Below are 13,813 nucleotides of genomic sequence, written 5' to 3'. Positions count from 1 at the left end.
TAGTTATTTGTTTATTGAAATTAATTTATTCTCTTTTTTTTTTCACCTAAATTTTTACTCTATCAAATAATGTTCTATAGCCAATCCAATCTCATCAGCTGCACGCTTAATGATAACCCAGTTTGCATTAATTTTCCAGCGTGTTTTGGAATCCAATGGATCTGCTGGGTTGAGACAAATAAGCAATCGCAATGTTGTTAACGTAGCAATCTGAACACCCAAATCAATATTAGAGGGGAATCCTCCACGGCGATCTGAATAAGGACCTTCTCCTTCATTCTCAGATTCATCAAGAGTTCCCTCACCCTCACCCTCACCCTCACCACCATTGGGAGCAACAGCATGTAGAATCGCCAGCATACGCTCGAGATCAAACGCTGGGGCAGCCAGCAGCCTCGGATTAATCTTGAGCGCCTTCCGGCGGCCCGTGTCTCTGCGTTTGGCGCGTGCTTCCTTTGCACGTGAAAAAAAACGAATATCAAACCGTGGCGGGTTATATGAAGCCAGATATGCAGCACACAGAATGTACTTGGATTGCAAAGGTAAATCGTTTGTGTCATTAGCAGCGGGTTTCAACGGAAGAACTGAGCGCCGCCGACTTGAACGGGTGGCAGAAACGTGAGATGACGACGATGGTGGTGATGATGATGATGATGATGATGATGTGGGAAACTGGAAGGAAGGGACAGGTGATGGAGTGGTTTCCTCAAGTGTTGATGACGATGTTGCAAGAGTCGTGTTTGTGGTGGCATTCATCACGGCTGCAGAAATGGTATCAGTAGATAGTTGGGTTACTGTCAATGCTGGATCAATATCTTGAGGAGTTTGTTGGGCTGGTATAAGCGACCGGTAGATCAGGGTATCTGATACGGCAGCTTCTGATTCAAAGAGGTGTTTGGATTCTCGCCAGAGCGCGTGAATTTCAGTGACAGAACACCGGCCGGCAACTAGCGGTGCAATAAATGCAGGCCATAATCGGCGCGCAAGTTCTTTAAGTGCACGAATATCGGACCCTGTGTATGAAGCTAGAGCACTAACGACAAGACTTGCGTAACGGTCCCAGAACATGGTCTGCTGGTATGCCTTTTTATCAGGGTCCAGGACATGGTCTGGGAGCCGGCAAATGTGATTGTTACGGAGCAAGTTTTCAAGCTCGCGTTGTGGAGAGTTTTGGTTCTCCATAACAGTAACGACTCCAGGTTCAGTTTTGATGGCAGTCAGGCGCTCATGAGTTGCGCGCATCTCGTCGCCCCAGGCACACAGAATGCGAATTGTGTCTTCGCGCGAGTATTGAGAAAACCGTACATGCGGTACATGCGACATGAGTAAAGCGCGTGGCTCCAATGTAGATGTTACAAATAAGGTTGTTACTGCGGAGGCTCCAGGTGCCAGCTCCCGGGTGCGTGCAAGACAGGAAATAATATCGGAGGGGTTATCTGGGATCTGGTCGATTCTGTCAAGAACCAGCACGAGTCTGCGACCCGAGTAATGTGCGCGAGCCAAGTACATTTGAAGCATTAAGAAGTATGCTGAAATATTTTCTGTGACAACATCAAAGTTTGTATTCCCGTGGACAATTGTGGATGGAAGAACGTAGTCAGCGTCGTTGTCGGCAGCTACGGAGTCTGTTCCAAGTTCGTCATTAACTCCTATTTTCAGAACCCGCTTAATTCCACGAAGTGCACGTTGCAACATAATACGGGCTGTATTGCATTGATCACATTCAACCCATACATAATCGGTAGGCATTCCCAGGTGATTGCTTACTGGGTCTTGAGATGATGAGTCTTGACTTATTGGCTGCTGGGCAGCATTTTCTAAAAGCTTTTGTAAAACACGAGTCTTACCAGTTGCTGGGGCCCCATGGATCAACACAGCAGATGGGCCAGCTGCCAGCAGCGACGACAATAGCGCAACTTGGGTGTCTCTAGCGGGACATTCTTTGCGGGTTTCTTTGAGGGCTTCTGAAGATAGCAGGGGCATTGTGCTGGTTGTTGTTGTTGTTGTTGTTGTTGTCGTTGTTAATAAAAAATTTTGGTGGTTTTTTTTTTTTTTATCTTTTAAAAAATACAATCAGTGGTTATTTCTAAAGCCACAGACCAAAATGCAACAACAGCAACAACAACCTGAAAGTTCAACAAAGCAAAACGCCATGGAGAGGCTCCGGGCAGCCCGAATGAGGATGGCACGCCAGGGAGTCACTCGTAGTGTCGAGAGTATGTTTCGTGCAGGCGCTGACTTTTCGAAAACAGCAACTACTTCTTCAAATCAACAACAACAATCATCGGGTTCTGCAGGTTCAGGCCCTGAAGAGTCGATTGTTTCCGCACTGGCTGCTAAACGCACTCTAACAGAAGACACTGGCGGTGTTTCACTATCACAGGCACGCGAGATGTATAAGGACCGACCTAATAAAGTACAGAAAACAGACACTTCTTCTTCTTCTTCTTCTTTAGCACCCAAGAAATCGTCAAATCGAGATGCTACAGCCTCATCATTCTCACGTAAGATGGACCACTACATTGAGTACAACTTTGCAACAATGCGGGACTCCAAGGGTGGGTTCATTGACGCTGACTTGGATCTGACAGCGGCAGAGCTTGCAGAGAAGCGTGCGCGTGAACAAGCTGAACGAGAAAAGGAAGCCGCGCTGCATCAACCGCTGGCTCAACTGGGTGTTTCAAGGGAAGATTTACTAAAGTGTTTTGAGTGTGGTACCACTGCATTAGACTTTAAATTGTACCGGGTTTTCCGGACACGGGTTTGCAAGGTGTGTCGTGAATCACATCCGGAAAAGTACTCGTTGCTGACCAAAACAGAGTGCCGAACAGATTACCTGTTGACAGACCCTGAGCTACGTGACGAAGAACTACTTCCGCACTTGGAAAGGCCGAACCCACACAAGGCAACATTCAACAACATGATGTTATATATGCGGTACCAGGTGGAGGAGTTTGCATTTCGAAAATGGGGTGGTGAGGAGGGTCTTGATGCAGAGTACGAGCGACGGGTGGCGGCACTCAAGGCCCGTAAGGAAAAGAAGTTTCTGGAAAAGCTACAACAAATGCGTCGGACCACAAGAGCTTCAGGAAAATATTCTGGGAAGGGAGAGAATGGGAAGGATGGGGTTGGTCGGCACACTCATGAGTGGAGTGCGGCGTTGGCTGTGGAGAACCCGGAGATTCCTGGGACGGTCCGGCGCCGGTGTGCCATTTGTGGAATGATGACTGAGGAAGTTCAGATGTGACATTTGACATTTGACATTTGACTTTTGACATTTGACTTTTGACTTTTGACTTTTGACTTTTTTGAGTTGAGACTTGTTCATTATTTATTTATTTATATATAGAAAGAGAGATTTAAGTTATATTGCTTAGTGTCTAAAAGTTTTGACACTTGTGCCTTGACACTTTGTACTTATGTCTTTTCAAAAATTTGGTTGCTCTTTCTTAAATCTCATTTTCTACCACCACCACCACCACTTAAAAAAAAAAAAAAAAAACCCTCCACCACCTCAACCAACAACAACAACAACAACAACAATAACAACAATAACAACAATAACAACAACTACCTCAACAATGGACAAACCCGAATCGGGTCCCGGGCCCTCTTCTCCCGCAACTACAGTCACCGCAACTGCTTCTGCAAGTCATACTCCACTAACAACACCCGGATCTACAATCACATCTGCTTCCTCTTCTTCCTCGGCCTCATCCGGCTCTGCTGTGTCGGCATCCGCGTCTGCTTCTGTCTCGGCCCAACATCCACAACAACACCCGCAACACCTACAACACCCACAACATCCACAACACCCGCAACATCCACCGGTGCAACAACAGCAACAACAACCCGTCAATCCTACCGGGTCCCTACAAGGTGGAAATCCAGCAAATACTACAACTACTACTACTACTACTACAACTACCTCAACTACCCCAGGCGTCTCCTCAGCAGCCATAGCAGCCGCTTCAGACCCGTATTTCTTACACACACCACCGCCGCAAGTGCACGCAACGGCCCAACGTCATATGTTTACCGTGGACTCACGAAAGATTCTACTCAAGGAGGTTGTCCAGCTGCAACCGTACCTGAACCCGGAAATGTGGGACGCCGTCACTAACCGGTACGGCTGGTGGTGCTATGACCATATCAAGCCCGAGCGCAGAACGGTCCCCAAGGACCGGCTCCGGAAAAAGGTCAAAAATATCATGTCTACCTACCATCAAAAGAAAACTGCAATGGGAGCTGCCACAGCTTCTCAGTTGGGTGCTGCCTCAACCGCAACTCCAGGGAACACGGGCCCAGACGATACCCCAACTTCTCCATCTTCAGGAACCCCAGGCCCAAACTCAACAGCAGGTGTATCTTCTTCCACCCCCTCAGCTGCAAGCCTTAACGAGATCCACACTGGAGACATGCCTGATGAGCTGCCATATGATGCAGAGACAATTGATCTGATTGAAAAAGTCGTCCAGCAGTACTCAGATTCCCTTAACCAAGCAACATCAAGAAGACTTGGGAAAGTCCGCGCAAAGTCTGCCCCAGGACTTACAGATTATTCCTTTGGAAATAATGCCGTTCATGCTGCTCAAGCCGCTCAAGCTGCCCAAGTGGCTGCTGCCCAAGCTGCTGCTGCTGCTGCTGCTGCTGCTGCTGCTTCATCAGGCCATCACAATAGTCTCCCATCTGCTCCACCACCAGCAACTCTTGAAGAAGCTGCTGCCGCTGCCGCTGCCGCTGCTGCCGCTGCTGCTGCTGCTGCTGCTGCTGATTCTCCAGACCAAGTTTCAGGACGTGGATTATACCCGGCTTCTCTTGGGATTCTCAATATTATCCAAGACGACAATGATGACGACAATGAAGATCCAGTCGATTCACCACGTAAACGTCGCAGAACAGACGGTGATTCTTCAAGTGGACCTTCTGCAGCAGCTATTGCTGATCTTCTAACTGGAGAATCATCCAAGACCTCAAGTCAATCGGAAACAGCTTCAGTTGACAAGCCTGGTACGTCTGTTTCTGCAGCATCTTCTGGGGTTTCTGGTCTCGATGCATTTGACACGCCCCAGGGCCATAATACTTCTTCAACATCAACAACTTCAGCAACAACCACTCAAGTCCCGCACACAACAACAACAACAACAGCAACTGGAACAACAACAAACCCAGGAATCCCGACTCCAGCACAAGAGCGTGAGTCAAACTACTTTGCACAGTACCCAAGCAAATCAGATACTCTTGCTGAAACAATTGCAAATACATTTCGCACTATTTTGCAGGAGTCTCATAAAGACCAGATGGAAAAGTTTCGCGAGTTTGGTCATTCCTTTGGCCAGGCAGTGGGTGAATCCATTGCTCGAGCAATCTCCACAAGTGTCGATAAACTCGTTGAAGCTCACCAGATCCACCAGCAACAAGACTCTTCTTCTTCTTCAACTTCAACTTCAACTTCTAATTCTACTACTACTACTTCTTCTTCTTCTGTTCCAAATAAGGATTCATAATTCATAATTATATTAATAAAACACATACACATGTTTTTATATTTAATCAAACCTGACTATAGTCCACCTCCATGACATTCTTACCACCAGTCGCATCTTCATCATCGTAAAACTCGCCTGTGGCCTCCACATTCTCGTCGCGTCGCTGCTGTGACCCGCCTCGCGTGTCCTTGGCCTCAGCAGTGTCCTCCTCTACATCGCCAACATCCTCTGCGTCCCGAGGCACGTCTTGCATCTGTACGCTTGGAGCAAACTTTGTCCGTGACAGGTTCTGCAGCACTTGAGTTAAAATCTTATTCAGGTATTCGCGGCTATTTGCATTCTGCATGTTAGAGGGGCGTACCTCCAGCCGGTAGTCTGGACCATAGTACTCGTAATAGTCATTGTATGGAATCTCCGGACCAACAATCTTATTGTTCAGAATACCAGTCTCGTAAGTCCATGTTCGTGACACGTTTCGCATAGTGTACCCACCACCACCAACCACCAGAGTTGGCAGCCCAAAGCTCTTGACAAACTTGACACAGTTGGCATGTCCGTGCATACTCAGGTTGAAACATCCCAGCCGATCGCCAGAAAGCGAGTCTCCACCACACTGCAGCACAACAGCTGTGGGCTGGTACCACTCCATAATGGCCGTAATTACAGGCTCGAAAATAGACTTGTAATTATCATCATCAATTCCGTCGCGGAATGGGAAATTCACCGCATAGTGTTTGCCTTTGCCCACACCAATATCACGCAGCTCACCAGTACCGGGGAAAAACTCACCATACTTGTGAAAGCTGCATGTCATAACTCTGTCTGTGCTATAAAATGCTTCTTCCACGCCATCACCGTGGTGCACGTCAATGTCCACATACAGGACACGCGGGTGATACCGTAGCAGTTCAATGATACCTAAAACAATGTCGTTCAAGTAGCAAAACCCAGAAGCTTCGGACTTTTTAGCATGGTGCAATCCTCCAGCCCAGTTGATGGCAATATCGCACTTTTCGCGGTTTAACCGAGCAGCTCCCTCCATGCTTCCACCGCCGCTAATTCCGCAAAACTCAAATAGACCGTCAAACACCGGACAATCGTCACCTACATTAAACTTGACTTGTTCTTTGGCAAATAAGTCGGCATTTTCAGGTGTCACACGAGACAAAAAGTCCACATACTCATCCGTGTGGAACTGGCACATTTCTTGCTTGGTCGCGGGTTTGGCTCTCTATAACCACGTTAGGGGGGGTGCCAGAAAAAAAAAAACAAAAACAAAAGCAGCTACTTACATAAATTTCCATATGTTTATAAAGTCCGTAATTCATAATAAGACTATGAGCCATGCGTATCCGGTGAGGTTTCATGGGATGGCCAGTGCCATAAGCATAGTTCCCGACATCGGCTACTCTATGTTAGTGGAGCTAAATGTATTGCTAGATTGTACTTACAGTCGTAAAAGTAAGCGACACCTAGATAAAAAAGTATGTTAGTCAAATGAACCAAGTCAGAAATAACAAAACTTACGTCGCTTCTCATTTGGCTTGATCCTAATCGGATCCAAAGGTTCAACTTCGTTTGGCATAGGTGGTATTGGGTGGTGATGATAGGGAAGGAGAAAAAAAAAAAAAAAAGTCGCGATCAAATAGCGGAGGGAAAGGAATATTTAAGATACGCCAGGGTTAGGGTTGATGAATTTTTTGGCATTAAAAATGGCCACCCAAAAGGTTGTTTGTTTGGTGCCTAAAAGGAAAAACAGAAAAAAATTGAGCAAAAGATGGAAAAAAACTTAAGCATTAATTAAAAAAAAAAATTTAAAAAAAAAAATTTAAAATAAGGAAAAAAAATATGCTGCGAGTAAATTTACTACAAAAATAAATGTGGAATTCATAATTTTTTTTTTTCAAAGGCTTGATAATAGGTGCTTTAGAATGTTTCTCAAATTTATTTTAAATAAAAGTTGGAAAATTTTAACTTACATTGAGTATTGAAAAATGAAAAACAAAATTTTCTTTTAAACCTGGAAAAATTTTGTTTTTTTTTTTGAATGACCTTGAAAATTTCGATTTCAATTTTGTTTTTGTTTTTGATTTTTTTTTTTTTTACTTTATAATTATAATTCTCTTTATAAAGAGAAATTTGATATTTTAAAAGCTATGAAAATTTGAAAATTTAAAACTTTGAAAATGTGAAAATGTGAAAATGTGAAAATGTGAAAATGTGAAAATGTGAAAATGTGAAAATGTGAAAATGTGAAAATGTGAAAATAAAATCTTTACACAAATTCAATACCAAATTAGATTTCAAAGGAGAAGTTAGATTTTTCAAATTTCATCCAATCCATCCGAAAAAACATGAAAAAGCATACATAAATAAAATTAGAAATAATAGATGATATATCATCTAAAAAATTTCAATTTTAAACATTAACAAGATCCTAGGATATAATTACACAAATATATATTAATACAAAAAATTAGAAAATTAATTGGAAAATTAATTGGAAAATTAAATAGAAAAAAACTTCTAAAACTAAACAATAATTACAAACATAAACCAAACAAAAAGTATTGAAATACCAATAGAGAGATTATTTCCACCATTAACTTGTTCCACTGGGTGTTCAGTTGACAAAACCTGTGGTAAGTAAGTTGTTCCAGACATACTATTGCTTAATGATCCGACAGTAGACGAAGAAAAAACTGTGTAATCAGTAACCGTGCCAGAAATAACTGGTGACTCAACTAATATAACGGTAGTCTCAACTGGTGTAGTTAATACAATAGCAGTAGTTCCCGAAGTTAAAGAGTAGGTGGAAAGACCCATGATGACAGTGGACACAGTCTTACAGTTTGTGCAAATAGCAACTGATTCAGAAACTAATGGGGAGGTTGAAGAAACTGTAACATAACTAGTGAGAGTACCCGAAACAATAGAGGATTCAATTGCAGTAATGACTACTTCATACGGCTCTGTGACTGTGGTGGTAATACCAGAAGAAGTAGTAGTATAAGTGGTATAACCACTGCTGGTCTTGATGGTAGTTTGACATTCAGAACATTGCTCAGTAACAGTTGATTCAGGTGAAAAGCTAGAAATGGTAATATAACTAGTGAGAGTACCAAAAACAATGGGGGATTCAATTGCAGTAATGACTACTTCACATGGCTCTGTGACTGTGGTGATAATACCAGAAGAGGTAGTAGTATAAGTGGTATAACCACTGCTGGTCAGAGTGGTAGTTTGACATTCAGAACATTGCTCAATAACAGTTGATTCAGGTGAAAAGCTAGAGATAGTAACATAACTAGTCAAAGTACCAAAGATAATGGGGGATTCAATTGCTGTAATTGTAGTCTCACATGGCTCAGTAATGGTAACAATTGAGCCTTCAGACAAACTGGTAAAAGTAGTGACACCAGTACTAGTCTTGGTTATTGTTTGACACTCAGTGCACATTTCAGTAGATGAGGCCTTTGGAGGTGATTGGGAAATAGTAATATAACTGGTAATACTACCAAAAACAACAGGAGATTCAACAGCTGTGATGGTTGTTTCACATGGCTCTGTAACTGTTATAACTGATCCACTAGACGTTGTGGTGTAAGTGGTAAGTCCACTACTTGTTGTGGTGATAGTCTTGCATACAGAACATTCACCTGTAACAGTAACGGTTGACGGAGAAGTTTGAGTAAGAGTAATTTTTGTGAAAAAAGTCTCAGACCCTGTAATCACAGGTGATTCAACAACAGTTACAGTGGTTTCACAAGGTTCTGTAATAGTTACAACAACAGTTCCAGATGTGGTGGTGATGGTGGTGATGGTTGATTCCGTAATGGTATGTGTTTTACAAAGAGGACAAGGTTCAGTAACAGTGGTGGTTGAAGATTGAACAACAATATTGGTAGCAGTAGCAGTAACAGTAGCAGTAGCAGTAGCAGTAGCAATAGCAGTATGATTTGACGGAGTTGAAGAAATGATTTCTGAAGTAGAGGCAGAGACAGAAACGGACTCAAAAGTAGATTCATAAGAAAGAGAGAAATCAGAACTTAAGGAAGATCTGAAGAAAGATTCAGTGGAAGATTCAGTGGAAGATTCAGTAGAAGATTCAGTAGAAAATTCAATAGAAGATTCAGTAGAAGACTCGGTGGAAGATTCTTTAGAAGATTCAGTAGAAGATTCAGTAGAAGATTCAGTAGAAGATTCAGTAGAAGATTCAGTAGAAGATTCAGTGGAAGATTCAGTAGAAGATTCAGTGGAAGATTCTGTTGAAGATTCAGTAGAAGATTCAGTAGAAGATTCAGTAGAAGATTCAGTAGAAGATTCAGTAGAAGATTCAGTAGAAGATTCAGTAGAAGATTCAGTAGAAGATTCAGTAGAAGATTCAGTAGAAGATTCAGTAGAAGATTCAGTAGAAGATTCAGTAGAAGATTCAGTAGAAGATTCAGTAGAAGATTCAGTAGAAGATTCAGTAGAAGATTCAGTAGAAGATTCAGTAGAAGATTCAGTAGAAGATTCAGTAGAAGATTCAGTAGAAGATTCAGTAGAAGATTCAGTAGAAGATTCAGTAGAAGATTCAGTAGAAGATTCAGTAGAAGATTCAGTAGAAGATTCAGTAGAAGATTCAGTAGAAGATTCAGTGGAAGACTTGGTGGAAGACTCGGTAGAAGATTCGAGGGAAGATTCAGTAGAAGATTCAGTAGAAGATTCAGTAGAAGATTCAGTAGAAGATTCAGTAGAAGATTCAGTAGAAGATTCAGTAGAAGACTCTGTTGAAGACTCCGTTAAAGACTCCGTTGAAGATTGTGTGGATGATTCATTGGTTGATTCTGCAGTTGATTCTGTGGATAATTCAGTAGAAGACTCGGTGAAAGATTCTGTGGAAGATTCGGAAGAAGATTCGGAAGAAGATTCAGTGGAAGATTCAGTGGAAGATTCAGTAGAAGATTCTGTGGAAGATTCTGTGGAAGATTCTGTGGAAGATTCAGTGGAAGATTCGAGGGAAGATTCGAGGGAAGATTCGAGGGAAGATTCGAGGGAAGATTCGAGGGAAGATTCGAGGGAAGATTCAGTTGAAGATTCAGTGGAAGATTCGAGGGAAGATTCGAGGGAAGATTCGGAAGAAGATTCAGTAGAAGATTCAGTAGAAGATTCAGTTGAAGATTCAGTAGAAGATTCAGTAGAAGATTCAGTGGAAGATTCTGCTGGACACAATTCATAATCGGCTAAGTCTACACCACAATAAGCAAATGAAAAAAGTGCATTAGATATCCTAATTGCACTTTGACCATAGATATTTCCTGGATTGGCTTTGAGACAATTGTAACAATGTAAACCCTTTATCAAATAATTATTTACAAAGTCACAATAGTTTCCTTTGTTATTTGAATCAAGATAAAGACTCATACTAGATGTAATTGATCCACTGTACCATGAGAAATAATAACAATAACTGTCACAAGACGTTTCGTCTCCTGCAACACAGTCATTTTGGGGATTGTCACAACTTGATGGGAAATCCAATATAACATCGCAATTTCCCCAAGCAGTAAAAACTTGTAATATATTTTGGTATGTCAGGCCGAAATTTTCGTTGTAGTGATTGACACATTGCATGCAAGTTGTATAATCTTCGTTAGCATTTAAAAAGGGACACAATAATGAGGTATCAGTATTAGAGGTATATTGATTTAGATTTGAAGTGAGGTCAGAAACAAGAGAGTTTACATTGTCGCAAGAAGTTTGACAAGTAGTTGTATCAATGGCAAAACAAGAATTGGAAGAAGGAGGAGAGGATTCTGTGGAGGTTTCAGTGGAAGTTTCAGTGGAAGATTCAGTGGAAGATTCAGTGGAAGATTCAGTGGAAGATTCTGTGGAAGATTCAGTGGAAGATTCTGTGGAAGATTCGGAAGAAGATTCAGTTGAAGATTCAGTTGAAGATTCAGTTGAAGATTCAGTTGAAGATTCAGTTGAAGATTCAGTTGAAGATTCAGTAGAAGATTCAGTAGAAGATTCAGTGGAAGATTCTGCTGGACACAATTCATAATCGGCTAAGTCTACACCACAATAAGCAAATGAAAAAAGTGCATTAGATATCCTAATTGCACTTTGACCATATATATTTCCTGGATTGGCTTTGAGACAATTGTAACAATGTAAACCCTTTATCAAATAATTATTTACAAAGTCACAATAGTTTCCTTTGTTATTTGAATCAAGATAAAGACTCATACTAGATGTAATTGATCCACTGTACCATGAGAAATAATAACAATAACTGTCACAAGACGTTTCGTCTCCTGCAACACAGTCATTTTGGGGATTGTCACAACTTGATGGGAAATCCAATATAACATCGCAATTTCCCCAAGCAGTAAAAACTTGTAATATATTTTGGTATGTCAGGCCGAAATTTTCGTTGTAGTGATTGACACATTGCATGCAAGTTGTATAATCTTCGTTAGCATTTAAAAAGGGACACAATAATGAGGTATCAGTATTAGAGGTATATTGATTTAGATTTGAAGTGAGGTCAGAAACAAGAGAGTTTACATTGTCGCAAGAAGTTTGACAAGTAGTTGTATCAATGGCAAAACAAGAATTGGAAGAAGGAGGAGAGGATTCTGTGGAGGTTTCAGTGGAAGTTTCAGTGGAAGATTCAGTGGAAGATTCAGTGGAAGATTCAGTGGAAGATTCTGTGGAAGATTCAGTGGAAGATTCTGTGGAAGATTCGGAAGAAGATTCAGTTGAAGATTCAGTTGAAGATTCAGTTGAAGATTCAGTTGAAGATTCAGTTGAAGATTCAGTTGAAGATTCAGTAGAAGATTCAGTAGAAGATTCAGTGGAAGATTCTGCTGGACACAATTCATAATCGGCTAAGTCTACACCACAATAAGCAAATGAAAAAAGTGCATTAGATATCCTAATTGCACTTTGACCATATATATTTCCTGGATTGGCTTTGAGACAATTGTAACAATGTAAACCCTTTATCAAATAATTATTTACAAAGTCACAATAGTTTCCTTTGTTATTTGAATCAAGATAAAGACTCATACTAGATGTAATTGATCCACTGTACCATGAGAAATAATAACAATAACTGTCACAAGACGTTTCGTCTCCTGCAACACAGTCATTTTGGGGATTGTCACAACTTGATGGGAAATCCAATATAACATCACAATTTCCCCAAGCAGTAAAAACTTGTAATATATTTTGGTATGTCAGGCCGAAATTTTCGTTGTAGTGATTGACACATTGCATGCAAGTTGTATAATCTTCGTTAGAATTTAAAAAGGGACACAATAATGAGGTATCAGTATTAGAGGTATATTGATTTAGATTTGAAGTGAGGTCAGAAACAAGAGAGTTTACATTGTCGCAAGAAGTTTGACAAGTAGTTGTATCAATGGCAAAACAAGAATTGGAAGAAGGAGGAGATGATTCGGTGGAGGTTTCAGTGGAAGATTCAGTGGAAGATTCAGTGGAAGATTCAGTAGAAGATTCAGTGGAAGATTCAGTGGAAGATTCAGTGGAAGATTCAGTGAGTGATTCGGTGGAAGATTCCGTGGATAACTCGGAGGATGACTCGGAGGATGACATGATAGATGATGAAGACTCTTCCACAATACACGAATTTACGGGAGGTGCACTATACCCGCAAATTGAATAGATTTGGTTAAGTTTGTTAGCTTGGTCGTTTGTAAGGCCGAAAGTATTAGGGTAATAATTAATACATTGATAACATCCTGTCACCTCTACGTTGTTAAATCCTGAATATCCGCAAATAAGGTCATACATCCCATAGGAGTAATAGAATGAATAGCCTTCATTAAGTTCACTGAAATCATTATTTACAAATGTATTGCAATAAGTTTGACAAGATTCTGTTGATTCTGGATCGTAACAGTTTTCATCTGCAGCTAATGATAATTTTGTTAATACTGAAAGTAAAAGCAGTTTCTTGTTGAGTATTTTTATTTTCATGATTCTGGTAGAAGATATATTATTGAAAACGATTAAAAATAAAAGGGGGTTAAGGAATAAAAAAAAAAATTGTGACAGAGAAGGGTATATATTTATACACATACTTTATTTATACACATAAGTAGTATACTATATTTACATACGTACTTAAATTATTATCGTCTTAAAGACTTGACTTTTATTTTTTATAAGCCCAACTGTTTTAAGTGAAAATAAAAGTTTAGCAAATCTTTTAGTAATTTATTAATTTCACGACTGGGCAGCAATTGATGTGGCTAAAAACACTAATGTTTCGATTAAATGAAATACATATTACTATTTGACATATACAGAAG

The 13,813-nt window shown here is 40.8% G+C and overlaps 5 protein-coding genes across 5 annotated transcripts; 2 read left to right on the top strand and 3 right to left on the bottom strand.

The window, feature by feature from the left end:
- Positions 1-54: 54 nt before the first annotated feature.
- SAPINGB_P006170 (uncharacterized protein) lies at positions 55-1,983 on the bottom strand (the record flags this gene model as incomplete). Its single annotated transcript, XM_032000884.1, has 1 exon — positions 55-1,983. The coding sequence occupies one exon, from the start codon at positions 1,981-1,983 to the stop codon at positions 55-57; it is 1,929 nt and encodes a 642-aa protein (XP_031856775.1).
- Positions 1,984-2,104: 121 nt separating this feature from the next.
- SAPINGB_P006169 (uncharacterized protein) lies at positions 2,105-3,247 on the top strand (the record flags this gene model as incomplete). The annotated part of the gene is made up of 1 exon (XM_032000883.1): positions 2,105-3,247. The coding sequence occupies one exon, from the start codon at positions 2,105-2,107 to the stop codon at positions 3,245-3,247; it is 1,143 nt and encodes a 380-aa protein (XP_031856774.1).
- A 334-nt stretch (positions 3,248-3,581) lies between these two features.
- SAPINGB_P006168 (uncharacterized protein) lies at positions 3,582-5,507 on the top strand (the record flags this gene model as incomplete). Its single annotated transcript, XM_032000882.1, has 1 exon — positions 3,582-5,507. The coding sequence occupies one exon, from the start codon at positions 3,582-3,584 to the stop codon at positions 5,505-5,507; it is 1,926 nt and encodes a 641-aa protein (XP_031856773.1).
- A 46-nt stretch (positions 5,508-5,553) lies between these two features.
- SAPINGB_P006167 (uncharacterized protein) lies at positions 5,554-7,074 on the bottom strand (the record flags this gene model as incomplete). The annotated part of the gene is made up of 4 exons (XM_032000881.1): positions 5,554-6,720; positions 6,782-6,894; positions 6,941-6,961; positions 7,017-7,074. 4 exons carry the CDS (start codon positions 7,072-7,074, stop codon positions 5,554-5,556), a joined length of 1,359 nt encoding a protein of 452 aa, XP_031856772.1.
- A 947-nt stretch (positions 7,075-8,021) lies between these two features.
- Positions 8,022-13,292, bottom strand: SAPINGB_P006166 (uncharacterized protein; the record flags this gene model as incomplete). The annotated part of the gene is made up of 3 exons (XM_032000880.1): positions 8,022-11,545; positions 11,774-12,370; positions 12,599-13,292. 3 exons carry the CDS (start codon positions 13,290-13,292, stop codon positions 8,022-8,024), a joined length of 4,815 nt encoding a protein of 1,604 aa, XP_031856771.1.
- Positions 13,293-13,813: the final 521 nt, after the last annotated feature.

Source organism: Magnusiomyces paraingens (genome assembly GCF_902498895.1).
Source record: "Magnusiomyces paraingens strain CBS 517.90 genome assembly, contig: contig5, whole genome shotgun sequence".
Taxonomy (NCBI): Eukaryota; Fungi; Ascomycota; class Dipodascomycetes; order Dipodascales; family Dipodascaceae; genus Magnusiomyces; species Magnusiomyces paraingens.
This window is presented reverse-complemented; position numbering and strand designations above follow the sequence as displayed.